Source organism: Labrus mixtus, chromosome 2, assembly GCF_963584025.1.
Source record: "Labrus mixtus chromosome 2, fLabMix1.1, whole genome shotgun sequence".
In the NCBI taxonomy this organism is placed as follows: Eukaryota; Metazoa; Chordata; class Actinopteri; order Labriformes; family Labridae; genus Labrus; species Labrus mixtus.
In genome coordinates this window covers 8,812,967-8,840,000 of record NC_083613.1, presented here as the reverse complement: position 1 = coordinate 8,840,000, position 27,034 = coordinate 8,812,967, and the positions used below count along the sequence as shown (strand labels likewise).

The following is a 27,034-nucleotide window of genomic DNA, read 5'->3' as shown; positions in this document are numbered from 1 at the left end:
GAAACCAAAGGAAAGATGAGAGTAAAGGAGATACATTTTGAATCAGATGTGTGATAAAAGAGGTTTTTTCTTCGCACCTGAACAGTTGAAGTGTACCCTGTCCAACAGCGTGCGTATCCTCAAGCCTTCTACTTCTGCGTCCCCGTACTCCATCCCTGTTTCCCCTCCCCCTCTCAGGTGACACTCTCCACCGGACGGGGGCATGTTGTGGTGCAGAGTGATGGAGGCGGCGCCTTCACCGTCCAGAGTGCCGTCGGTCACGTGCAGGGTGAAGATGTAGGAGTTCTCGTGCTGCAGGACACCCTGGCGCAGCACAAGGTTCATGCCGTCGCTCCCTGTGGTGGTGGAGGAGGAGTCCAGGACCAGAGTCTCGTTCTTCGGCGTCATGGCGCTCCAACGCTGAGAGACAGAGGGAGAAATCAAATGTGGCCTAAAAGCAAGCAACACAGGGTCATACCTGGGAAAAGGCAATAATAAAGTAAATAAGCTTCAATTTGTTAGCTTAAAAGCTTTCATTACAGGTAGGAACAGCTTCATGTTTCTTTTATAATAGTAGTTTGATGTATTTCTTAATGTTTGGTTTAATACAGACTCAACCCTGGGAGCCAGCATAGATAGGTAGTGCCGATTAGAAACCTGAATGAGCCAATATTCAGGTTATAACTGCACTAGCATTATAACCTGCCATTGGTAGCAGGTCATTAAAATAGTAGTGATTAGGCAATGAAAGGCACAGCATGTGGCAGACAAGATGTTCTGGAACATTTAAAGATTTTGATGAACATTTAATAGTGAGAGTGGTTTCAATCAAAAATTTGGCCCCTCGAGGTAGAGTGCCCATCACCTGGGTAACTGAACAATTATTGTTCAGTGACCGCCTTGACAAAGAGAGTTGTATTTGGAGTGTGTGCCTGTGTGTGTGTGTGTGTGTGTGTGTGTGTGTGTGTGTGTGTGTGTGTGTGTGTGTTTACCCCGCGATGAAAGCCCTGGCAGTTGGTGCAGGTTCCTCTGAGGTAGACGTAGGAGTTCTTACTGACCTCGTAGATGGACTGAGCCTTACAGGACACACACTCCAGATACACCATGGGGATATGACCACTCTGCACCAGCACCTGTCACACAGAGCCACACGAACACATTAACACACACAAATCCTCTTCATTTTTAGCAGATAAGGCTTTCACACACACACGCTCTCAGGATCCTGCATCTGGTAACTCACAGTATGTGTCACGCTATGACTCACTGACTACATTAAAACTCAACAAAGGCCAAATCGAGGCCAACACTTTTAAAATTACATCTTACAGAGTGTTTCATGAACACTTTGTTCTCTTCTGCTTTCTTGCGGATTGCTATGCTTCAGTAATTACAGAGAAAGTTTCTATTCTGGGATCAGGAGCCGACCCAAAGCTTTCAGAGCTTCTTCCACTAATAGGGTATCAAAAGGGGGAATGGCAAATCACTTCTAATATGCTTAACATCTCGATTTCTATGTAAGAAAAGTTCGCTAAGTTACATAATACCATCTAATAGCATTAGCAATTTGTTCTAATGAAAGTCTTAATTGTTTTTTGGTAATTCAAATAAAGCGCAAGAGAAGCAGCCGATTAGTAACCAACATCTTAAGCACCTCAGATGTTCACTTACAGTCTGTGTGGTTGACTCTGGTGCCATGCCGTCTTTAATGATGGTCAGCCTGAAAGTGTATTCAACACCCGCCTCCAACTCAGAGCCAGAGATTCCCAGAACTGGACCGCTGGAGCCCAGGCCGAAATTAAGAGTGGAGCAGTGCTCAGGACCCTGCAGGTAAAAAAAAACGGCCACAGCACTGTCAGTGTTTTGATTCTATCCTAAAGGTGTTCTGTTACCAGTATAAATACCAGTATGGAGGGATGGAAGAGTTCAAGAAAATGATACACAAGTACAGTTTAAGGAAAATACTGGTCGACTTGAAGTACTGAATACTGAGTTCTTTTATAACTGATGGGGGTACGGAGTGGGGTTGAAAAGTCAATTATCTGTACAACAGGAATATTCAAGGTTATTTAATTAAAGGAACACCTTCATATCAGAGTTCAATGCAAAAGCTAATCTTGGATGTAATGTTAATGGATTTGAGCTTTCAAAGCCCTTTTTCTAGTCCTCTGAATACTCAAAAGGCTTTAATACAGCAGGATAGACTTATCCACCAATCACTGATGGCAGAGGCTGCTATGGTAAATGGACTTTCTAGTCTTCTGACTACTCAATTACTTTTACAGAGGATGCAATGTTAATGGTCCATCAGTGTTATCTAATCCCATTCTTAAACATTCATACACCGCCAGGAGCAACTTGGTGTCAAATGTCTTGCACAGGGGCACATCGGACATGTGGCTGCAGGAACAGGGGATAGAACCCTCGACCTGCCGAGTCTACCACAGAGCCACAGTCAATGTGGATCATGACTCTGGCTATGATCCTCAGCATTTAAACAGATATAAAGCTACTCAATTACAATAACTAAGTAAATGTAATTCAGTTCTTTTCCAGCCCTTTCATTACCTACCTCACTTACTGCCTACCATTACCAACAAGCCCCAAAGAAATCAACTGGTTTAAATACCAATTGACAATAACAAACAACAGTAAAGTTTAAGTAGATAGTGTAATGTTTGGCAAGCTAACAAATCCTGTTTTCTACTTACAACTACTATGAATATATTTTTAAATCCCACTAACATCCCAGGGTACTCGTTGTCAGACAGTCTTACTGCAGGTCTAAAAATCACAATGGGTACTGTGAAGGAAAACATGCACACGTATTGGAACATTTCTATTTATCTCCTGACAAGAAGTTGTGTGAGGTTGCTTGTTTTTATTTTCTGCTTCGAAACTCTTGAACACTTTCTAGATGTTTACAGAAAACTGACATCCTTCTACAAGTCTTCATCAACTTAAAACTTTCACAACGTGCAGACATTTAATCGTGTCAGCCGTACTTTCAAACCAATTAAATGTCTGCTACAGGTGTATTTCAAGGTGAGAACAGTGTAGGACATCCATTTAACTGTTTCTGCCACTCCATCTTTTCAGCCTCGCATCTTTGGACAAAAGTTCAATACTGTGTCACTCTTTGTCGATCATTCTTCACGCAGTTTTTCCCTCTATGTTGCATTATGGGGATTTACTAAAGGGCAGTGAGTAAAACATTCAAATACTTGGCTGAGTTCATTTCATTAAAGAAAAATATGCTGATAAATGTCCGTCAACCGCAGTTTTTCCATAATGGAGACAAAATAGGTCATTGATAATAAAAACTGTGACGACACATAGGCTTAGTTTTCAATAACGAGACAATACGTGTCTAAAATGTTGGTGCCGTTCTGTCGGAGATTCAAAAAAGACAAGAGAGGAGATGTGTTTGTGTGCTGCCAGGCAGAGAGCAGGAGAACCTTGTGTGTGTGTGTGTGTGTAGAGCAGAGCGCCAGACAGCACTAACTTACACGATAATAAGCACTAATGAGCTAACAATAGCCCTTCCAGGCATCAAGTGACTGAGGTCTGTAAGGTAACATCCTATTAGTAACTTTATAATGCTCAGGCTTCCGTTTATAGAGATGAATGAAAAGCTGCTGACTAGGTTAAATCTGTCGCTCTTCTGTCCTTAAATGTTTGCTGAGATGACGAAGTAAAATAACTCTTAATACACTGTGAAAGTTCTCCACTACAAGTAAAGGTCCTTCATTCAAAGTGTATCAGTATTGTCATAAGTATGTAAGAACTTAATGAGGAAACCTTTTCCACCTTTTCAAACAGTCCCCTGTGGTCTAAATGAAACATCTGAGCTGTGCTTTGGTCAAAATATAACATGAATCAAGCACCAGAGGAGGTTTGTGACCCTGTATAAACCAGCTCTCTCAGAACGCTCCGTTTTGGTGTGTGTGTCTCTTTAAATGTAATGACCCCCTGAGATTTCCCTGTAGACAGCACTCCTCTGGAGCGAGAATAAAAATGGCGGACCTGCTCAAAAGTTTTGTTCTAGGTTGGTGGTGGAGTCCTTGGGTGGAGAAACCAGGGGAGAGGAGTTTTTTTTATTTTTTACCAGAATCCAACTGCGATGTCACAAGGAGAGCAAATTTGAAACTGAGCATTTTTCTCTGTGTTGTAAGACCTGTGTTTAATGTTTTTCATGTGTTTACGAGTTTAGGAAAACAGCTAATAAACATATTGTGTCATAACAATTTTCTGAAGCTGGTTTTAGGCTTACTGAATTATTAAGAAAGTGAGTAAAAGTAATGGTTTTGATTCAAAGTATTGACTTAAATGTAATGACTTTTTAAAAGGATGAATGTTAACTTTTTGATCCAGTAGAGGTCGCCCTTGAGCACCTGCATTAAACCAAAACAAAATGCTGTTAGGAGACACCTCTGCTATTCTGAAGCCTCCGCTCTCCTCCAGCGACACACCTCTAACCCCACTACACTCGCATGAAGGAGTCTCCTCCACGCTTCCAGTCATGGCTAATCCTGCAGGTTCCCAAAATTCACACAGAGTTGGGAAGTTTTCTCTTACTATTATACCCCAAAAACTTCAAATGAAGCCGAATGCATGAATACATTTGAACATTTAAAGTTTGAATTACTGATCTTATTGAGATCAATTCTTTTAGATTTTCTATTTTAATTGTATAAACGGTTTTTATTATTTTGATTCTTTCATATATTTCATTGTCTTGCCCTTTGACCTCCTAATACAATGAATTTCCTGTTTATTCCTGTTTTCTGTCTTGTTTCCTTGCTGTCTCTGATGATCTGACTTGCACATGTTTGATGATATTTCAATCTGCTCCATTGATGTCTGAATCTTAGGGCACCACTGTTAGCGAGGGTTCTGGGTTCAAGGATTTCCTCTTTTAATCAGCAGGGTTACTCAGCTGTAAGTGTATTTCTGTCTGTGTATGTGTGTGCATGTTGTTTACTGTCTGTTCAAGTGTGTCATTTTCAGGGTGGGGAGCGAAGAACAAGCTGTGGAATGCTGAATTTATCTCTAAACAGTTATATAACCCTTTAAATGCCTGTCTGCTTAGATATACAGGACACACACATGCACACACAGACACACACACAGACACACACACACACACACACACACACACACACACACACACACACACACACACACACACACACACACACACACACACACACACACACACACACACACACACACACACACAAACACACACACACACACACACACACACACACACACAAACACACACACACACACACAAACACACGCAAAAACATGCATGCAGAACACACCCATACCATTGGGTCTTAGATTGTGGTCTTTACTGCACAGTCCAAATGTGTTCCCACCCAGTCAAGGAAGCGGTGAGTGTGAAAAATGCTTAATGAATTTCTCACACACACACACCCAGGCACACACAAAATGTATCGTAAAGTCAAGAGCAACACTCACAAACTGTCCTGAACTGGTTTTCTCCTCACACCAGTGCTGTCAAGCCTCTGAAGGCTGTTACAGTACTGAGTACCAGATGACCATTACGTAACTTTTCCACTGTCTCCTTTGCAAATTCAAATCTGTCCTCCAAACGCCATCTTATGAATTCACAATTCATATAAAAAAGTTATCGACTAGGGTTTGCTCAGGCCATGCAACACGCTTCTCTTTCTTTTCCTTCTGCTTTGTTCTCCGAGTGCTGAGAATAAATCGAGAGAAACCACAGGAGCTGAAGCTGCGAAGCAAAGAATCCTGCTTTATTTTACTACGACAACTTTTAAAAACCATTCATGACTCAACAGATAAATATGGAATAAGTTATTTTCTGTTTGAAAAATAAAAGCCCTGATTTCATATTTACAATACTACACTGTTTTTCACCTACATGTGACGAGATCCTGGAACCTCTATTTGGTTTAATTTATGAGGGATCCCTCTATTCCTTAAGAAACTGAACATGAATAAATATCATTGGATTAAATATCTATGATATTGTTTTACAGTGACTTCACTTCTGTTATACTTGTACTGCTGCGGGGCACCACTAGACAGGATGCCACAGTCTCAGCTCGTCTCAAATAAAGGATACATAAGAATAAATGAACCTGTTACAAGTAAGAGTAAAACTTGAAGTGAAAGACCCACTTGTTAAATATTGAGAAAAAAAGGGAGCAGCAGGACACAGAAATCCCTGCTGACACAAGAATTTCTGAAAATCAACAATAAACTGATCTGAAGGTATTTAAACACGATAGAAAATATCTCAAAAGGAAAAAAAACACACTTATAGTGAGGAAATGTTTCACAATGTTTTTTCACTTGTTTTGACGGTGTCTTCTGTTTCATGCCTGCACTTACCTTGGATGTGCTTTGACACTCCCAGTGGTAGTGGAGTAGTGACTGACTGTCGGGGTCCATGTTGGGGTCGTATGACTGCTCTGCACTGAGCTGCAGGTCTTGTGTTCTCGACCACACTCTGTAGGTGCCCCCTTCTATAATCGGCATCAGCCTGACATGAAGAAAAGGGGATCAAATCGCTGGTTAAAATATTAAAACTTTTCCATGATAATCATTTGACATGTGATCAAATATGTTTGGATGTAATTCTGCGTCTAATAGAGGAGCGTGTTTGTGAACCTAAGCACAGAAGTTAGAATAAAATCCAAGCAATGTATGCAGACCTAAATATCTAGCAGCATGAATGATCTGACATCTCGTCTTTAAACATATCTTAAAAAGTCCACAGAACGGTTTTGTCAGAAAACACCTAATGTAACACCAACTTGATTTTTTCCATTCATATTCAGTTTATTTTTAACGTTGTATACTGGTTTACTGAGGTTTTCTCTGCTTAGTTCTCATAGCTTGTTCTGCATACTGTGCTCAGTGTCTTTAATCCCAAAAGACTCTTGTGTTGACCTTTAGCTTTTCACTAGAATGTTAGGCGTAGCTAGCTCGCTAGTCTACAGTTCTCTACCTTTGAAATCAAGTCATGTGGCCAAAATATGAAGGAAGGAAAACTTTCCAAAAGTCTGCCCGTCTGAAGGCTGAGAAATGAGTGATTAAATGCGACAGCAGTAAGACACATGTCACCTAGTTTAACTTTGGCCAGGCTAAAGTTTTGCTGAAATGCTAACATTAGCAAGCAGCAGCACAAGAAAACCTGAATATTGGAAACGTTTTCCAAGTCACTACTCAGTGTAGTCTTTGGTTATCACAGCATCAACATCTGGTTTTATTTCTAGAGTTTACATCCATACTATGGTCTGTGGTTGAGTGACTGCTTTGGTGGCATGGTTAATACATTTGAGACGAGTTAAATGGTACCACAGAGACAGCTTTTCACCGAGTTGGATATCAATTTAAGAACAGAGTCAAACAAGATGCAGATTGAGAGGTAATAATGATGCCTGAACATCATGTAGACTCTGTATTAAAAATCACACAGAAATTATGAAAGGAGAAGAAATATAATCCAGAATGCTGTTTTTTTTTATAATGAAGGACATGCTATTTTGAAATGATACATTTGTTTTCCCCTTTTTTCTCAGTTTCATAGAGTAAAAGATTACTTAGTCCATTATCAATTTGTTTTATATTTTAATGATTGTTAATGAATCAGATCGTAGCCTATGAACTGAGATTCAAATCGGATAGTCCTGTAAAGGAGAGATTCACACCCCTGTTCTCTGTGCAAATGTAGCCATATCACTAGCAGGAATTAATTCATAAAAAAAGATGGATCAAATTGGTATACAATACGATATGATACACTTTTATTGTCTCATTGGAGACATTTGTCTTGGATTCAAAGTGCTGCAAACAGTCAGCTGCTTCAATGGTAGAATCCCTTACTGACCTGGCAGCCATGACGCTGAGTTGTATACAAGCAGCCTTCCTCAGTGGGACACCTTTGTATGACAGAGAAAACACTAAGGTGTAGTTCCCTGTTGGCAAGGCCATCTTAGGCAACGATAGCTGCAGCCGCTGCACATCCACCTCCACCGGCAGGCGAATTATTGGTTTCATCAAAGACCGGGAGGGCTGAGACTCCATCCCAGAGGGAATAACGTGGTTTTTGTCATCATCACATGATGGTGTTGAAAGTATCTGCCAGAGGTATTGAGCTCCGTAGCGTAGGCAGCCTTTCAGATCCACACTGGCCTCCACCAAAGAGGGCTGGTAACGCCATATGGGCAAGCGAGGGGCTTGAACCACATGCACTTCTGGCTCCTCACACTCCAATACACTGATGTTTACCTCCACTTGGGCCAACACCCAGCTCACCAGGTTGCTGCAGTTCACCTGAGAAAAAGGACAAAAAGCTGGTGAAGTCACAGAACATTGGGAGATGTCAAGTTTCACATCCAGAGTTGGTGAAATTAATATTTCAAATATTGAACAGTTTACAGTGGAAAAAACATACTTTGACGAGGAAGTGCCCAGGGTTTTTGAAGTTATAATCCACAGTTGTGTTGTTGGTATGAACTGGAGATGAACCATCACCAAAGTCCCACAAGCACTCCACAGAGTTAGAGCTGGGTGTAACGTAGGTCGACAGCGTCACTGTCTTATTGATAAAAGTGTCCCGTGGTGTTGCATACAGGACGGCAGCAGTCAGCAGGTTCTGCACCAGGATGTACTTGGTGATATACTGACTAGGCAGGGAGTTGAAGGCCTTCAGGTGGATGGTCAATACGCCTTCTACTTCTGGGGTGTAGGACACCTGGAGTTGTGTGATTCATTGAGACACATCACCATTTGTGTAACTTAAAAGCTGTTTGCTGTATTTATATTCTTGTCATCACTAAAAAAAATGAGTATTGAATTGATGTTACCTCTTTGCCAAATATTGTCGTCTTGTGGAGTTTGTGCAGATCAAAGGTCCACAGGAAACAAACTGGTTTGCCTGTGAGGATGTTGGCCACAAAAAACCTCTTTTCACCCACAGGGATTGCTGCAGAGATTCCCGTGATGGAAAGTCCACTCACCGGCTCCATCACTTGCACCTGGAGGTTCCTCCTCTGAGAACTCACCTGGATTTTCACATTGAAATACATTTTTAAAACCTCCAATGTTTGAATAAATGATCATGCTGGATTGTTATCTCAAAGTTAATGAAAATATATATTTTTTGTTACCAATAACTCATAATGACTTTTTTTTGTGTCCAAACATAATGAGAGAAACGTTTTTTTGTTCTTTGAGGAAACATTACTACATTTATGGAGGTCTCCAAGTAAACATGTTTGTGGTGTGAGTGGTATGACTGAGTTAGTATTTATCATTGCTTGCTTTGTTATATCAAACCAAATATATTACATTTTGATGCAGTCCAACAGCAGATGGAGTAGTGTTCCCTCAGCAGTGCCACAGTTAATGCAATTAATATTACCCCCGATGCACAGCTGTAAATGGTAAATGGACTTGAGCTTATATCGTGCTTTTCTAGTCTTCAGGCTACTCAAAGCGCTTTTACACGGCATGTCACACCTACACATTCACACCCTGATGGCAGTGGTTGCTATGTAGTGAGACCATAAGTAGTAACTAATCCCGTTCATACCCATTCATACGCCGCCGACGAAGCAGCGGGAGTAATTCGGGGTTAAGTGTCTTGCCCAAGGACACATCGGACATGTTGCTGCAGGGTTGATGAGAGACGACGACTCTACCAACTGAGTCACAGCAGCCCCATGTGTAGAGGTGTAGTTTAGACTGTTATGGGTTTTGAATTATGTTAGCTTACCTACTTATCTTACTTATCTTTTTAGGTGCACTAAGCACTAAGTACTTGTGTGCTTTCATCCCTTTATTCTCAGCCTGTCCAAAGTTTAGATCATTGGGTGGGCTTGGGTGGGGGTGCTTATTCCTGTCAAGGTATGTCTTTAATGACTAACTACTAATGATTCCATAACTGCATGAGTAAAATAAAGCACCACTGGATTGTAAGCGTAAATGTGTTACGGTGCCTGTATGTAATTATGAGGAGACTTGAACTTGAACCCCAAGAAAATCATTTAAATTCAAGATGTATGAGACAATTAGCAAATTATCTCAAATCCTTGTGATACATAACAGTTCATTTAAGTGAAAGTAACATGGGTGTTAGTTGATTAAATGTTTAAATGATCTCAAACATACAAATCATTTATGTTACTGGCAGTGATAATATATGAATCCATTTTGACTTTACCTGGTTGTGAGCAGTCAGATTCACCATGTATGTATCCACCCTGCTGAACGTATGGACATAGTTTTGGTTGGGTTGAGGGATGACAGTGGCGTCGCCGCTAATGCTGAGGATGAGACTGACGTCTGTACCTGCGCCCATGGAAAAAGTGAACTCAACTTTCTCACCGACTGCTGCACATTTTTTACTCGCCCTTAGTTCCAACCCCTGAATCTTGTCCTGAACAAAGAACTCTCTGGAAACCAACTGTCCACTGACATCATTGGAGGCATTCAAAGACATGACGGCTGTTTTTGGCTCATTAAAAATCAGAGAGGTTTTCCTTCCAGTTTCTGTCCTTCCCTCTAGCAGCCATGTCCACGTCACATTGGTTCCTGTGAGTACCTCCCCCTCGAGCACAAGGCTGACGTTGGTTGCTACATAACCTTGCTCTGTCACATTGGTTGCTGAAAAACTTAAACCTGAAATTAATTCCTGTACACTGAGGACCTCTGACACAATCTCTGAGCTCACTTCATTGAAAACTTCCACAGTAACTAGCTTCAGTCCAGGACTACTGAAGCTTTGGGTCTTCCATGGCTCGTTCCACTGCAGAACATCCCCATTCACAGACCAGCGGTACTGCAGGTCCGAGCCTTCAGGAGTCAATACAGTCAGGTTGGTTGAAGCATTGATGGCAATCTTTTTGTTGCTGATCTCTAGGTGTGGATGTCCAACTGGGTCCAGGAAGTTGATAGTTCTGTTTACAGACAGCTGACCAAGGAGGTTGGCTGCCTGGAGAATGATGTCACAGCGGCCTGGTGTGGAGAAGTTCACCTCCACTGTTTTTAAACTTATGTTAAAGCTGGAACTGGCGGGGTCGAGCTCTCTGATGAGGTTCCAAGTAAATGTCATGTTGGTTCCTTCTTTTAAACCGGCGTTTAGGTGGAGAACACGATTGGTAGCAAAGTAGAAACCTTCCAACCCTCGGCCTCCATCTCCTCGAGTGTCCTCTTCTGCTAAAATCTGCAGGCCCTCCAGTTCACGTTGGACAAACAGGAAGATGCTCGCTTGTGCAGTTCCAACATCATTCTCCGCCGTCACGATAATATTGAAAGTCCCAACGGAGCGGAAGGTGTAAAACATGGTGTGGGTCCCTATTATTGCTGTACAGCGATCACACAAGATCCAAGAGAACCGAACTCCATCTCCCTCCACCATTTGGGCCTCAAAGTGGACCGAGGCATTAAGAGGCACATTGACCAAGCTTGCATTGATGGTCAACCCAAGGATTGGCGCAAGAACAGCAACAGGTAAGCTTGTGACATTTCTGCTTACAGTGTTGGCAGCTGTCAATGTAACATTGTAGATTCCAGAGGTCTTGTAGGTGTGGAGGACATTTTGGCCCTTAATCACATTTCCGACTCCAAAGTTCCAGACATAAGTGACATTAGAAGCTGTGGAAGATGTTGTGAAATAGTGTGGTGCACCAAGAGTCAGGTTGTTAAACTTAGTGCCATTATGTTGAATAAGAATGGGTCCTAATGGTGTCAGAACATCAAACACAACACTGGTGTTAATGGTGGAAATGTTGTTGAAGACAATGACTGACACAATGTAACGACCAGGGTTTTTATATGTCGTCACCATTTTTTCAGAACCATGGTTTGGCAAAAAGTCTTCTTCCCTACCAAAGTCCCACTTGTAACCATAGTGAAATTCTGGTTGAGCTCTGGCTTGGAACTGGATCTCCTCCCCAACAGCATATTGTGTTTTCTCAAGCTTAAGGCTGATGGTGGTTAAAGATGGCTGCACACACACCCAGTTGAAGAAGTTGGCTTTGGTGTCCTTGTTTATCCCGCTTGACAGAAGCAGTGAGAGGTGATAGTTCCCGCTTGTCAAGTATGTGTGCAAGACTCTGGGGTTGCCGTGGTGTGTCTCGTTGGGGCTTCCATCACCAAAGCTCCATTCGTAATGATGAGCTGATGCGTTGCCGGACACCCATGCTTCAAAGTTAACGGGAGTCCGCTCTTGGACACACCCAGATGGCTCCATCTTCACAACTTGGAAGACAAACACCTGCACTGGTACCAGTGTCCAGCCAGAGCTCACAGCATTCATGGCAGTCACATTCACTGTATAGTTTCCATCTTTTCTGTAGCTGTGTGATACATGAGGTGCAGATGTTGTGTAAATAGTCCCATCGCCCATGGAGAACGTCCAGGTGATGTTATTCCCGGAAGCAAGGTGTGCCCACACTGTAGTTGAACTGTGAAGCTCTGTGGGGGACGAACTTTCAACTGTTAAATTTTCAATCTCCTCATATACAAACATCTCTGCACACTCCTTAGTAGAGCTGATGGTGTTGTTTACTGACACGCAGACATTAAAGACGCCGCTCTGTGCAAAGGTGTGTGCTACGCGGCGACCTTGCTGCGGGGAAGAAGCATCTCCAAAGTGCCAGTCGTAGTGAATGCCATAGGGTGAGGGCAGAGGGTGAGCCTCGAAATCTGCCGCTTTGCCGGTGAGGAGGAGTGGAGGCTCTGTTTGTATATCCACCCGTGTGAGGATGCTGTAGACACTCATGTTGATGCTCTGACTGATGTTCTCATAACGATTGGACACCGACACCAGTGCAGTGTATATTCCTGTATCAAACAAGAAAAAGAGGTAGAGTTAGCTCAATTTGATCTCCCTGCCACCTTACACATTCATCTTTGCGTGAGTTCAAACAAAGTTAAAATAACATACTTGCTGTTTATTTAGCCATGTTTGTGCATTCATTTTCTAATAGGGAGATAGATGAGGGGTTACCTGGCTGAGAGTAGATATAGGTGACATTGTTGCTTAATAGGACCTGATTGGGCGACTCTGAGCATAGGAGGGAGGGGGAGTAGGGAGGCTTGAACTCAAACTCCTTATAACCGCCATCCCCAAATGACCATCTGAAAAATAACAAATCAAATGTTAAACCATTGTGAGAGGACCCATTGAGTACAACCAGGAACTGAGGTGAAATAATGCACCAATAACTGTCTCCATCCTCAAGCATACACACACAAAAACACACATAGTCACAGTCACTAGTTGAAAGTGGAAAATCTTCTCTGACGCGGCAGTGCAGGCTTTGGACGAGGAGAGGTGGAAACTCAAAAATCACAAAACCTCTCTGGACCAGGAATGGTGAAAGTGGAGGGAAACAAAGTGAATGAGTGGGCCAGAGCTTAAAAGGGTGGGAATGTGAAAGAAGGAGGGACAGAAAAAAGTAAAAGAGAAAGAGTGGAAGAAAAAGGGGAGGGGGGGGGGGGGGGGGGTACAGTGGAAAGAGCTGAGCAGAAGGGAAAATTCTTGTCAGCAATCTGCTCTAACCACACAGTTATAAATCCAAGGCTCTGCATGGTATGCATGCTACAGTACTATTATGGTGCACAAGAAGTCAAAAACAGAGAATAGAGCGATGGCAGAAACAGAGAGAGTGATAGAGGAGAAGAAAGGAGCAAATGCAAACACACAGGACTCACTCAGCCTTTGAAATTTGAGAGATTCAGATTCAAAAAACAAACCACAGAGGATACCTACCTACCAACCCATCCACCCATCCATCCATCCATCCATCCATCCATCCATCCATCTATCCATCCATCCATCCATCCTATCTCTGTTCATACCTGAAGGTTGCAGCCACAGACATGTCCAGGAGCACAGTTGTGGTAAGGGTCTGTGTGGAGCCCTGAGGAACAACATCGGGAACACCTTTCACTGTGAGGTTGGCCATCGGCTGCATTCGATCCACAGTCACGTTGAAATGCTCAGTGAGGGAGCTGACATGATTCATGGCTGTCACCTGGAAGGTACACCACAGGATCAGTGAGACAATGACGACAGATAGTAAGCAGGTATTGTGTAGCTTACAGTACATGACACAAAACTACGGGGTGCAATCATAATATTTCCAGATTAATCGATAAAGGTCTCTATTTGAATCAAGAGTGTGTTTCCTACTTCATTACAGTCAGCTGGCAGCTCATTTGCCCATTTAGCAGACACCACAAACATCCATGTTATGGATATTCATGTAATATACATGAATGCCTGACCCATTCTGATAACTGAACGGACCATTTTCCTTGTGACGGCTCAAATAATGAAAAGAAAGTTTAAAGCCGTGAAGAGTTGAACAGTTTCACTGAAAATCAACTGAATCAAAACAATGCAATTTGCTTGACCCAAAAAGTAATCAGCTGATCTCATAATCAGACACATTCTTGAAGCACTTAAAAATTAGGTTCAACGATTGTCTTCAAGATGATCAAAATGCTAATATGTTCGTGATTTTAAAGTACAAATATGTCAAACTAATACAGTAAGTAAGTGTTGTGCTGAGGAAATATATCAATACAAATGGCATTAGTATGAAAAACATAAAAGTATTAAATGTTCATGTTTTCTTATGTTTCCTGCAGGTCTTTATTGTTCCCATGCTGATTTTGTGATGATGTTTGTGAAACTATCTGATTATTACTCCTTGAAAGCCTTTCCAATATGAACCTCAATATCTCAATACATATAGTATACAACGAAACATGTTGAATTTGCGTTTACATATTTGAAGACCAGATTTACTGTCTTCATGGGCGGCTGTGCCTCAGTTAATAGAGTCGGTCGTCTATTTGAGGGTTTGATCCCCAGCTCCTGCAGCCACAAGTCAGATGTGTCCCTGGGCAAGACACTTAACCCAGAATTGCTGCATGTGTATGAATGGGGTTAGTTACTTCTGGTGATCACTTTACATTGCATCCTCTACCATCAGTGTATGAATGTGTAGGTGTGACATGCAGTGTAAAAACACTTTGAGTAAATAGAAACAGAAAGCGCCGAAAGGGACATTTTGCACAAACTTACAGTGAGCTTGTAGACGGCCGGGTGCTGGTAGATGACATTGAGGACGGTGTTGTAATAGGTGAAGTATGGCTTGTCATCCACCGTCCACTTAAATGTAGGACTGGAGCCTTCCAGCACGGATGCTGTGTAACTCTAAAAACACACATGAAAACATGATAAAGCAGACAGCGCAGCTTGCATTGTATCATTATATGATATGAACTCAGAATAAAAAGAAGCAGAAAACAGACACTGACCACGACTGACTCCATGAGCACCCTGTGTGCAGGGTGGGGCTGAACCATCAGTCCTCGGAGCGGCTCTTCCAGCTGGACAACCAAAGTCAGGCTGGCCTCAGTCACGTTATTATAGACCTCCAACTCCACCTGCATTGGACCCTTCTGTTCCTCCGACCTCAGGCTCAGATCCAGCACTGCATACAGGCTGGGCTCCGCCACATCCAACCCGGACCCTGAGCTGGGGCTTGGTCTACAGAGAGCTGGACCGGAGGAAAACTCTGGTGAACAGTCTGGCTGGAAGACCGCGCTCCGATTACTGCCATGTAGAGAGACAGTTGTTACGTAGCGAGACTGGACACGGAGCAGCAGCCGGGTGTCGTTGGACTGCAAGTAGAGGGTGCTGTTCCGGGAGGGAGGGTGGAGGACTGTCAGGCCCAGAGGAGGAACCACCCGCAATGGGCATGATGCTGAGGCGTGGTACGATGGTTCAGCTGTCGTCACCTAGAATTGATTAAAAAAAACACATGAGCATAAGGAGCCATCTAAAACAGACCTAATGGGAAGTTAAAGGTCACATATTATACAAAATACACTTCACCTTGTTTCTCTAACACGAACATGTGTCCCTAGTCCGTCTACAAACCCTCCAATTATAAGAACAGTAAATCGTCTCTGTTTTTTTGCCTGCTCCACTTTTCAGAACATGTGTGCCCAAACAGGCCGTTTGGAGATTTTCCCTTCATGACATCACACAGTTTTAAAATATTGAAAATATGATATCAATATTTCTAAATTTAGTTTGCATCAAACTGTAGTTGTTTGTTCATGACCATGTAAACCAGCCATTTTTTTCTGGGGTATATAAATCATGCTCCGAGATGGATTTATTGATTGATAACTTGCAGATACAGGAAACTGCATATATTAATACTGATACTGGTATAGGGATTGGGACAACTCTATACAGACATTTAATAATATTAAAATCTGTCAGATGCATGCTGGGATAGAACATCCAGCTTTGGTCTCTTACCATCAGGCTGTAGAGTCCGGGCTGAGGTAGACCAGCAGACAGCTGTCCCCCCTTTAGCTGAGTCTCACTCTGACCCACGTAGAGAACTCTGACGGGGCAGACGACTTCCTCCATCCAGCCTCCTTCACCGTCCTTCACCAGAGCCTCTATGTCAAGCTCCGGGTCGGGCACAGGGTCAGAGTCATGGTCCGCTGAGGGGTCAGTTTGGTGTCTGGTGTTGTTAATCCAGAACCAGTCCGATTGGTTGAGGGCCAAAACAGGTTGTCGCCAAAGTGAGTGTGGGGATGATTGGCATTGGAGAAGAGAGGCAGGGCCGGCATCGTGCTGCAGGGCTATGACATCACCAGGTGAAACAAGTATGTCCTCCAAATCCTCTTGCACCTGAGCAAAGCCGGGATCAGGAGACATCAGCAGACATAGGTTAAAGAGAAATACTGCTTTCGCTTATTTTGCATCTTTTGCTGAAGGAAAAAGAAACACCAAAAAGCCTGAAAATTTCCCCCAAAATGTTCTGGGTGAGCTGCATTTGTTGATGAAAACCGGGAAGAGAGAGTGAAGAATGACATGCAGGACACATGTCATACTTGGGGCCCCTTATTTGACACCATCTTCCCCGCGACATTTTGCTGCCAGCCCCCTAGAGTAAGACTCTGCATACAGGCGGGCTGAACAGTCTGTGAATGCAGAAGGATATCAGGAAAATTCACTGTGAGCGAGGGGGTGTGGGTGCTGACATTAATATCACGTGACCTGTGAGTATACATTAGGATCTTAATTCATGTATTGAAGCTTCTTTATTCTTTTTTTATATGTACTATATGTTATATATTGTTATAACATGTAGCATTGATTAAAGGCTACGTTGCCGCGTCGTCTTTTTTACATCATTTCCTGCCTCTTGAGACCCCACCCCCCCAGCATAAATCTCCCAACCGTATATCCACGTGGACTTAAGTCAAAACCACAGTTTGAACTTATTGTATTACATACCGAGAGCTTCAACACAGATAACCATCCTCACCAGTATGTGAGCAGCTGGTCCTGCTGGAAGGGTGAACACCACCTCGTACTTCAGGGTGTATCGAGGCCTCAGCGCCCCGGGGGGCAGGCGGTGAGTCTGGGTGCAGTTGGGGCAGGAGGATGGGTGACAGGGACTGGAGAGAGGCAGGCAGCGGCGATGAAAGGGACACCACTGCTCTAGGCGGGGGCAAGACGGAGGATCACTGCTGTTGGTGTCATTAATAACACAAACAGCCACCGGAGCACACGCTTGACCTCCACAACCTGAAACAAAAAAATGAAATAAAAACTCAACAACAAAAACATGAGGCCATGTCTGTGTGTGGGAGGATTTGTAGTGGTAACATAGTTCTCTGGACATATATGAAAATCTGAGATCTTCCACTCTACGGTCTCTCCACTAATGCATGTCCACAGGTTCTGTTTGTGCATGTGTGTGTGAGAAGCATGTCTCTCAATAACAGAGTGTAAACCAGAATCTCCCTCAGGGATTAATAAACTAAACTAATAAATGTCAAAATAAACAAAAAAAAAAACAAAGAATGGAGGAGCAAACTTGCTTTTGTGTAATTAATAATCCAGTTTTTCTTGCTCAGTATCTTCTCTGTCTCCTCTCCCGTGACTTTATTCACAGATCAAAGTTTTACAGAAAACACGCTCTGCTGATTGTCATGCATGTTCGTTTCGTTGTGGATTTTTGCTTTTTCACAAATTTGTATTCCTCCCTGCTGCTCTACGTCACCGCTTTGTTTTTCCGTCTAAGTGGAGACTTACAGTTATCAAATAAAAAACAAACAGTATGTAAGTATCGGTGATGCAGATACATGTTATGTGTGTTCAGAAGGGAGGTGACATTTATCATCACGTTTTCTTCCCCTTCTTGATGTCTCCATCCAAACCTTTCTCTTTTTTTCTTTACCTACTTAACAGCTTCAGACAAGCCTGGTCCGTGCGTCTGTGTGCGTCTGTGTAGATGTTTCTGTCTGCTGGTGAGTGGCGCAGGTGGCATATTGTTTTTTTTTTGTTTTTTTTAACACCTACCTATTCTCACCGGAACTGTGCTGATGGTTTATCGTGTGTCAGAGATAGTGTTCTGAGTTTGACTCACTGGGAAGCAGCAGGTGATGGCCCGGGTAATGACAGTGAGGGCTGTATGTCTGGAATCGCACGTGGACGGGTGAACTGAGCTCCTTAGTGACAAACTCCAGGGAGGAGAGACGACCTGCCTGAACAAAGCTCAGAGCTGGAAACAGCAGAACCTGTGTGGGAAAAGAAAAAAGAAAAAAAGAAGTGAGAAAAACAGATTGAAAGTTTGAGGGAAAAAAAGGTTAGAGAAAATCAGTGCACCGATTAAATGAACAAGATGAAGTAACTACTCACCTCTATGCCACTGCTGGAAGGTTGTGGAGTAGAGAGCGCAGCAGTTGGGATATGTTGCAAAGGCTTATGGGTGGGAAACACAGTCAGACCCGAAACGTAGACTCCTGCATCTGGAACAGGAACTGCAGAGGCAGAGGAAGAGTGAAGTCAAGGTGACGGAAGAGCAAAAGAGAGGCATGGTGAAGGGAAATAATAAGAAATAAGAGCGAGAGAGAGAGAGAGAAAAAAAGCTAGAAGGAGAGATAACTTCTGAGGACACAGACCGAACACAATTACAGTAAAGATATACAAAAGCAATGACCACTTTGGCACACTGTATCTTGTCCTGTATGCTACACTGTGAGACTCAAAAAGGTCTCACAGTAGGTTGAAGAGAGTCATCAGGATTCATTTCAGTCTTTTTCATAAAAATGTAAAACCTCCTGACAGGAGCTTTAACGTGGAGATGTGGGGAACGTGGAGTTCTGATTGAGTTCAAGCTGCAGCAATTTAGCAGCAGGAATCACTTTTTACTCCACTTAAAGTAAAGAGATGGAGGTGCCAAATTTTGAGACTTCGTTGTTATGTTATGATGCCTGAATGTTTCTGTATTTTAAGCCCCTTTACATTTCAATTACTGTAAACATTTCTAACGTCTTTACAGATGTTGTATTAGCAGACAGGAATAATGAAGAATGACATTGATTTACAGAATGTGGTCTTGTGGTGACAAATCATCCTATTAAACAGGTCGAGTTTTTTGTTGAAGGTGTGACCTGTTCCTAAACAAACGAAAAATTACTTTTTTCGTTTGAAACTCTGTAAATTGAGCTGCTGCCTGTCTTGGCCAGGACGAGGACCCTTTCTGAATAACCACAGTTCAGTATGCAGTACGTACTTTTCAGTAGAGTTTCAGTATACTGAACCCTCGTGGTCATTCAGTATGCAGCTTTTGGGTCCACCTCAGTATACTGAACATTTCAGTATGGATACTAACTTCCAGGTTTCATGCAGTATGGATCGGATGCGTGCTTTCAGGAAATGAATTGTATTTTACCACCCACAATGCTGTGCGAAATTAAACGTAAATCGTCACTTCACGTGCGCCTCCAAATCAAAACAAACGAGCGTGGATTAATTGAATCAATTTTTAATCTAGAGTTAAAGTCCTGACTGAAACCACTACTTTTAATTAAGAACAACAAATGTAACAAATGTCTGCATTATTATAAAACCTTTTCCCCTGAGACCTCTATTTAAATAATCAATTCCCTATTTAAATGTGTCTTCATTGGTTTATTTTATATTCTGTATATTACTGTCTTTCATTTGTACTTTCCTGTATGTACTGTATGTTATTTAATCTGTCTTTTACTTGATTTACATTGTGATATTGTTTTTTTGTTTACCTGACTGTATATGTGCATTACATTACTCTTCTTGAATAAAGCTAAACAAAAAAAAAAACGGGTGGATGCGGCCGGTTTGGGAAACGTAAATGACGCCACTTCCTTACTGAATGAATCAGACGAAGTAGCAAACAATGGACAGCCTCAAGAAGCTTATTTAAGCTGTTTGTAAAAATCCATCAAAATGCTCCAAAACTTGGTGCTGCTCTCCTTCTTAGGATTAGGGCATTGTTTTTCTTTCTATACTTGTTTGTGCCACAACCAAATTGACTTTCAATTTCAGTGAAGAAGGTTGAAGTTCTCCACTTTGCCCAAACGACTAAAGTAAATCGGGATGTTGGGGGAAATTGCATTTGCATTGAATGTATGCATCAGTATCTTCCTCTTTTTATGGGTTTCTTGGCCTTTAAACATCTCCATATTTATGAGTGCATGTGTCAGTGTGTCTCTGAGAGGTATGGAGCGTACCTTGGGGGCTGTATTGGCAGACGAAGGCTCGCTTGGCGTTGCATAGGTGTGAACTGGCCTGACCCTTCTGATCGAGGGAAACGCACAAGTTTCCAGGGGGGGTGGTGGATCGATGCGGCAGGCCCTCCTCTCCCTCCTCTGCCTCTGAACCGTTTACCCAGCGCAGTTTGCCTGGAGAGTCAACATTACTCAGGCCCAGCCACACACCTCGATCCCTTAGGCAGAAATAGAAGGGTGAGATGCAGATAAACACAGCGCCTGCTTGACATTTAGCCACCTGGCTCTTGGCAGCTGGAAAATTGGCTTTGTCACTTATACTGGAAGGCACATGCACAAACATTTCCAAATGCAGGACAAGACAAATTGGGCATGAAATTATTAAAGAACATCCATGCTATTCAAAGGAGAATAATGAAAAGAAGAAAAAACCTTCTTTTTCATACTGTGAGATGGAACAGCAAAGCAGAACAATTTCCTTACAAAACATCCAGACTGAAATCAATGTGCGACTCATAAAGTGGCACAGAAGTCTCTCTGACATGTGTGCTGGCTCGCCTGGAACGATCAATGATTGCAGAGCAGAAAGAGTATGAAAATGCGCTTTGATTGAACCCCAATGGGATGCTAGTGAGGCAATGTCAGATATCTAGTCAATTCCTGTGATTACGACTGATGAATTGGATTTTCACCCCATGAGGCCTCTAATGGACTGCACATTTCCCCCCCCCCCCCCCCCCCCTTTGCTTCCTTTTTTTTTCTTTTTTCCTTTCTGTCGCACACTGTTAACTGAAAACAAAATGGTCTTCCCTCCAAAGGATAAGGCAGCGTATGACTCACTACAACCTTAAGACCGATTGCAGAAAATGGAAATGAAATGGAAAGAAACATTTTTGACACAATTTGTTTGGTGGTAAAAGTCCAATAACTGTGCTGGAATAAAAAACTATTTCATCTCTTAACACTGGCTGGTTTTCCTGAGCTATAAGTATAAAACTTAAAAAAAATAAAAAAACACGGGCAGAGAGGGAACAAGAAGAAGGGGGCTTTGTGGCAAAAAAACAAGGAGGGAAAAAATGAACTCCTTATGTAAGCAAGATGGTGGAGGAACACGAGCAGAGGAGAAGAGAGGGGATAAGCTCCATCTGCAGCAGGTTTTTTCTCCTCTCATCTACTTTGGTCGACGAGAGCAGGGCCTCTACCCTCACGTTCACACACACACACACACACACACACACACACACACACACACACACACACACACACACACACACACACACACACACACACACACACACACTGAACTATGGACTCCTCCTCCCCGGGTGTTACAATGCAGCTGTGCTTTTACAGATGTGTTTTTTGCGACCCTCTCCGACCTAAAATCCAAACACTGATGTTCTTCAGAGCTGCACGATTCAAAAGCATTCTTCATAACAGTTCACTGCACATGATTTCCATTTACGACGCAGCTCAAAGAAGACACGTTCAATAAAAGAACCATTCTTTTTTGGTGAAAAAATAAGGACTGCAAACTGTTGCCATGGCCAGGCCTGACGTAATGATCCACTCATAACCGGTAAGTGGATGGCAGACATCTAAGGACAGAGGAACTTGAGAAGCTTCTTAAGGATTTCTTTTTGGCTAAGTTTCAACAGACAGTTGAGGTATTTTTCTAACAAATCACAGAACAAGAAGGACTGAAGTCCCGTTTCTGCACCCCAGCCAATAATAATAATAATCAAAAAAAACACTCACTGTGTGACTCTGGGTGCCAGCAGGTTACGCAGCGCGTCACTCCTGACTATTGCCAGATCCCCGCTGCGGTCCAAACACTGCTGTCGAGCGTCTGTCCAACTTAACTGCCCTGGAACGATCTGGAAACAGCGTGAGGACTCGGCATGGTACACCCCATCCTTTGGACAGTGAGGGGCGGCTGGAAGAGGACAGAAACAACGCAGTTTGTTTGAAGTCCCACTCGCAACTTTCATGAAAAAGATCCAACTTTTATTTCTGAAAAGATCATCTTCAAAACACCTCCTCTTCTTGAAGCTTTTAAACATATTCACACACGTCTGTTTAGCCCTCAGATACGTCTTAACAACGGCTGAGAATTGATTACGGATCATTAGAAATCAAAGTCCTCAGAGAGTGAGCACAGTCCAAACAGAAGTTACATTCAAACAATAAGATTTTAAAGACAACGCATCTTTTAGGGAGCTCTGGGGGATTTAACAAACTGCTGAAAAGGGGAAAAAAATAAGGTGGGAAAAAAAGTGAGTAAAATTCTAACGGCCATTTCTTGTAAGAGTCTCTCTGTCTATACCTCCTCAAGTTAAATGAAGAACCCGAGTGGTCATCATGCTCCATTTCGGCTTAATGAGTATCCAGATAGCAAAGGGCTGAATCTTGATTTCCTCTCTAAACCCTGAGCCATGAGCCCTTAAGGACTTCATTGACATCACCTGGAAAGTGGTCGAGTGCACGACGCTGCAAGGGTTCGAAATGTTTAAATTGGAATGGGACAGCACTTTGTGACTTCTCTGTAACCATGACAGCATGACGTCATGTTGCTCACCTTAGCGGCATTTGGACCTTTTATTTATTTATTTTTTTACTTTCCTCACAGTCGAGGCGCTTAAAAAAAGTTCTTACATATACATGTAGATTATATTTGTAGGCTGCACGGTGGTGCAGTGGTTAGCACTGTTGGCTCATAGTAGGTTCCTGGTTCAAATCCCAGACAGGAGCCTCTCTGTGTGAAGTCTGCATGTTCTTCACGTGTATTTGTGAGTTTAGTCCGGTTACTCCGGCTTCCTCCCACAGTCCAAAGACATGCTTGTTGGGTTGACTGGTGATTCTAAATTACCCGTAGGTGTAAATGTCAGAGTGGATGGTTGTCCGTCTCTATGTGTCAGCCCTGTGATTGACTGGCAAACAGTCCAGGTTGTACCCCGCCTCTCACCCAGTGACAGCTGGGATCTCCCCCCCGCCAGAGAAAAGCGGTGCAGATAATGGCTGGATGGATACATATAACGGGAGTAATACACTCTCTCTCTGGCTCTTGTTTTTGTTCCGTAAATAGACTTGCAGCAGAGTTTTGAATTAGCTATAGTTTCCCAAAATACTTTCTTGGTCGACTGTAATTACAGTCGAGCATTACAAACTGCAGTCTACTAAAAAAAAAGGCACGGATTAGCTTCTCAGCATCTTGCTAAGATAAAAAAAAAAAAACCTTGGCAATATTTCAGGCAACTTATTTTTTAGAAGCTTCACTGTTGGTTTCACCTTCCTGCTTGTTACCCGTCTTTCCCCCTTCCTTCTCTGTTTCATGGCGTTTGTTTACATTTCCAATCTGGCGGGATTCCCCTGGGAATCCAGTGTGTCACGTCACAATGCTATGAACTATGGGTAATTCCCTCACGCTAAGTCTGCATATACAGTCTGCCCACTTACAGGCAGGGTGCATTAAGGGCTCAAAAAGTCAGCGAGAGATCCATCAGGCGCTTAATGGTCCGACAGAGGGACGGTGGACATCCAGGTTGGGTCTTATTGTCTTCAGATAATTGGATGTTCATCTGCATTTTTGTACTGGTAAGATATTTGGTGTTAAAGGGTATCTTTTTTCTCAGAAAATGGGGCACAATTATTTACAAACAGAAAGTCAAGTTTTGACTCGTCAGACCCCAGGACTGTTTTTCCACTTCGTCTCAGTTCATTTTAAACGAGCCTGAACCACGGCAGCATTTCTAGATCTGCTGGTGTAGACTGTTCCTCTGCATGGTAGAGTTTCAGTTAGCATTTATGAACAGTTAGCATTTATGAACGCAGCGACTGCGGACTATGTTTGCAGAAAATGGCTCCTGTCAGCGTCAGTGTTTCTGAGCACAGGAAGTAATGTCCAGCACAGAATCGTGTCTGTTTATAGTGCAGGGACGTCTGAGGGCCACTACATAAAGAGATTCCTTCAGATTCTCTGAATCTTTAGATGACACTATGCAGTGTCGACAAAGAAATCACTAGATTGTTTTCATTCTTATATCAAAAACTTTTTTTTTTGTTTTTGCACTATTTTCAAGCACAGTCTTTCACAGAGTGGTGAACCCTCCTCATCTTCACGTCAGTGAGACTCAGCCTCTCTGGGAAGCTCTTTTTATACCCCATCATGTTACTTACTCATACCCACTTGACCTCATTAACTGTAAGATGTACCATCATATTAAATTGTTCCAGTCTTTGTTGCCTCTGTCCAAACCTTTTTTGAAACGTGTTGTCGGCATCAAACTCCAAATGAGCACATCCTTTTCTAAAAGCTTCACCCAGGTCGTTGTACTGCTTTCATCTTGAAAAACATGGATAGTTTGTGTCTAGCTTTGAGCGGCTGATTGGTCAGAGTGTGAGCCTCTAAGACAAACACTGACATGACAAAGAGACACAAAGATGTGGATCAATGGAAAGAAAAAAAAACCTCCAATACTGTAAAAAACAAAGACCACCTACGTGGGCAGGTGAGGGTCTTATATATTGTACATTGAAGAGAGTTTGAGGCTCTCATACAGTGAGACTTGACTTGGGGTCACTCTTCTTTTGTGAACTATACGACGATCAGGAAGCTCAGATGAAGAGCAGACAAGAAGCTACAAAGGAAAGGGCGCTGCTTGACAAAAGTAAAAAGGCGATGCTAATAGAACCCTTGAGAGTCATTTTAGTCAACACAGCAGCTCATCTTCTTTCAGCTCATTGTTTTGGTTGATGACTTTGTTGTTGTGGTTCACTCTCAGTGCTCTCAGGTCGTTGTTTTCAGCAAACAGCTGCTCAAAAGGTACAAAAAGCCCACTGTGCCAAACAGCACAGGAAGAGGTTAGCGACTAGCTGCACGTGTGAAGACAAATAGCCAAATTCTGCTATCCAACTTCACCTGCAATTTTTCCTGCCAGCCCCCCCGGAAAACTTTCCCCAGGATGTCAAGGTGAGCCGATGCTTAAATGCAGTAGCAAATATTCAGGAAATCAAAAGGGATGTGATATCGTGATAAAAAACAAGGTAAAAAAAAAAGAAAAAAAAGAAATGAGTATCGGACTTTCACTTTTCAAAAATGTTGCCCCCCTAGTAGCCAAACATATATATTTTTCTCATTTAAAAAAAGTCTCATCCTCTTTTTAAAGTGTTCATGCATTGTCACAGCTAAGGAGGAGCTCGTTAGAAAAGCAGTTTCAAAACTCAGACCGGACTAATCAACAAAAAAGACCATCAAGGCCCATGAGGAAGAGGAGTGAAGCAGCGACTGGTTGACTTTCGTGGTGTATGTTTTGCAGAGAAAAGCAACAGAGAGATTAAGAGCTATCCTTACAGCAGCAGCAATGCCTGAACTAATTGGCAGTTTATTACGGGATGGTGAGGAACTCTAATGTCTAAATGTAAATAGATTAGTTTAGTGTTTTGAGCTTTTCAGAGCTGAGATGTGAATGTTTCTTACCTTTGGCAACTTGGACGCCATCCTTTATGATCTTCCAGTCTACTTCAACACCAACAGCGCCCCAGCTGACAAGTTTGAACTCTAGACTCTTATTGGCCACAGCGAGGACTGGACAGTGCAGCTCCAGTTTAGGAGGAAGAGTCACCGTCACCTCTCCACGTGCAGAGACCTGAACACACCCAAACACACAAAGTATTCAGATCACAGTTTGAAAAAGGATTTAATAGATTTATTCTAAAAAAACACATTTTCCGTCCTCACCTCCTTATGGCCAGCCCAGGCCATCAAACTGACTGCATACCGTCCTGGAAGTCCATATTTGTGGGTTGCTATGGTGACCTCTGTCCCTGTCGTGTTAACTCGGGTTGAAAGGTCACCAAAGTCCCAGGACAGCGTCAGCGGCGTGACCGAGGAGGCGGCGGAGAAAGCGATGCGGTCGTGAACACTTTGCAGCGGCAGAGGCTTCAGCGAAACCGAGAAGTCCACGGCAAACACGTCGTGAGCCAGAGTCCAGCCACATTTCTGTGCAAAGAGAGACGCGTTTCTGTTCATATGCAGAATATTTAAAAGAGGTTTTATTGTTTTTAAGGTTTAATAACAAAAACTTAAGTGGTGGTGGAGCAGTGGTTATTGCGCACCCCCATGTATGGAGGCTGTAGTCCTCCAAGTCCTCCATCCCACCTGTGGCTCCTTTCCTGCATGTCATTCCCCACTCTCTCTCTCTCCCTGATTTCCAACTCTATCCACTGACCTATCTCTACATTAAAGGCACAAAAAGCCCAAAAATAAATCTTAGAAAAAAAGAAAAAATAACAAAAACTTTGACACTTGCGAATGCTCTGTATTTCAAATGAACCACTCTTGATTCTCAAACAGAGTGAGAGAGGATTGCTTTGGTGGCTTTGTACAGCTGAACTGCAGGAAACTGAATCTGAGAATGCAGGGAAGTCACTCAAGCCTCCGTGGGAA

At 42.8% G+C, this 27,034-nt stretch overlaps 1 protein-coding gene across 1 annotated transcript in view; it reads right to left on the bottom strand.

Annotated features, from left to right (window-relative positions):
* pkd1a (polycystic kidney disease 1a) overlaps window positions 1–27,034 on the bottom strand; it is a 71,931-nt gene that overhangs the window by 24,514 nt on the left and 20,383 nt on the right. Inside the window, exons 7-26 of the mRNA XM_061049998.1 lie at window positions 26,327–26,587; window positions 26,066–26,234; window positions 22,348–22,525; window positions 20,593–20,807; window positions 18,737–18,858; window positions 18,465–18,615; window positions 17,358–17,620; window positions 16,337–16,717; window positions 15,322–15,804; window positions 15,086–15,217; window positions 13,852–14,027; window positions 12,998–13,128; window positions 10,208–12,831; window positions 8,850–9,047; window positions 8,438–8,737; window positions 7,871–8,316; window positions 6,370–6,520; window positions 1,651–1,803; window positions 972–1,112; window positions 78–399 (exon numbers count right to left, since the gene is read on the bottom strand). Coding sequence (XP_060905981.1) covers window positions 78–399; window positions 972–1,112; window positions 1,651–1,803; window positions 6,370–6,520; window positions 7,871–8,316; window positions 8,438–8,737; window positions 8,850–9,047; window positions 10,208–12,831; window positions 12,998–13,128; window positions 13,852–14,027; window positions 15,086–15,217; window positions 15,322–15,804; window positions 16,337–16,717; window positions 17,358–17,620; window positions 18,465–18,615; window positions 18,737–18,858; window positions 20,593–20,807; window positions 22,348–22,525; window positions 26,066–26,234; window positions 26,327–26,587 — 6,997 coding nt within the window. The remainder of the gene's footprint in view (window positions 1–77; window positions 400–971; window positions 1,113–1,650; window positions 1,804–6,369; window positions 6,521–7,870; window positions 8,317–8,437; window positions 8,738–8,849; window positions 9,048–10,207; window positions 12,832–12,997; window positions 13,129–13,851; window positions 14,028–15,085; window positions 15,218–15,321; window positions 15,805–16,336; window positions 16,718–17,357; window positions 17,621–18,464; window positions 18,616–18,736; window positions 18,859–20,592; window positions 20,808–22,347; window positions 22,526–26,065; window positions 26,235–26,326; window positions 26,588–27,034) is intronic.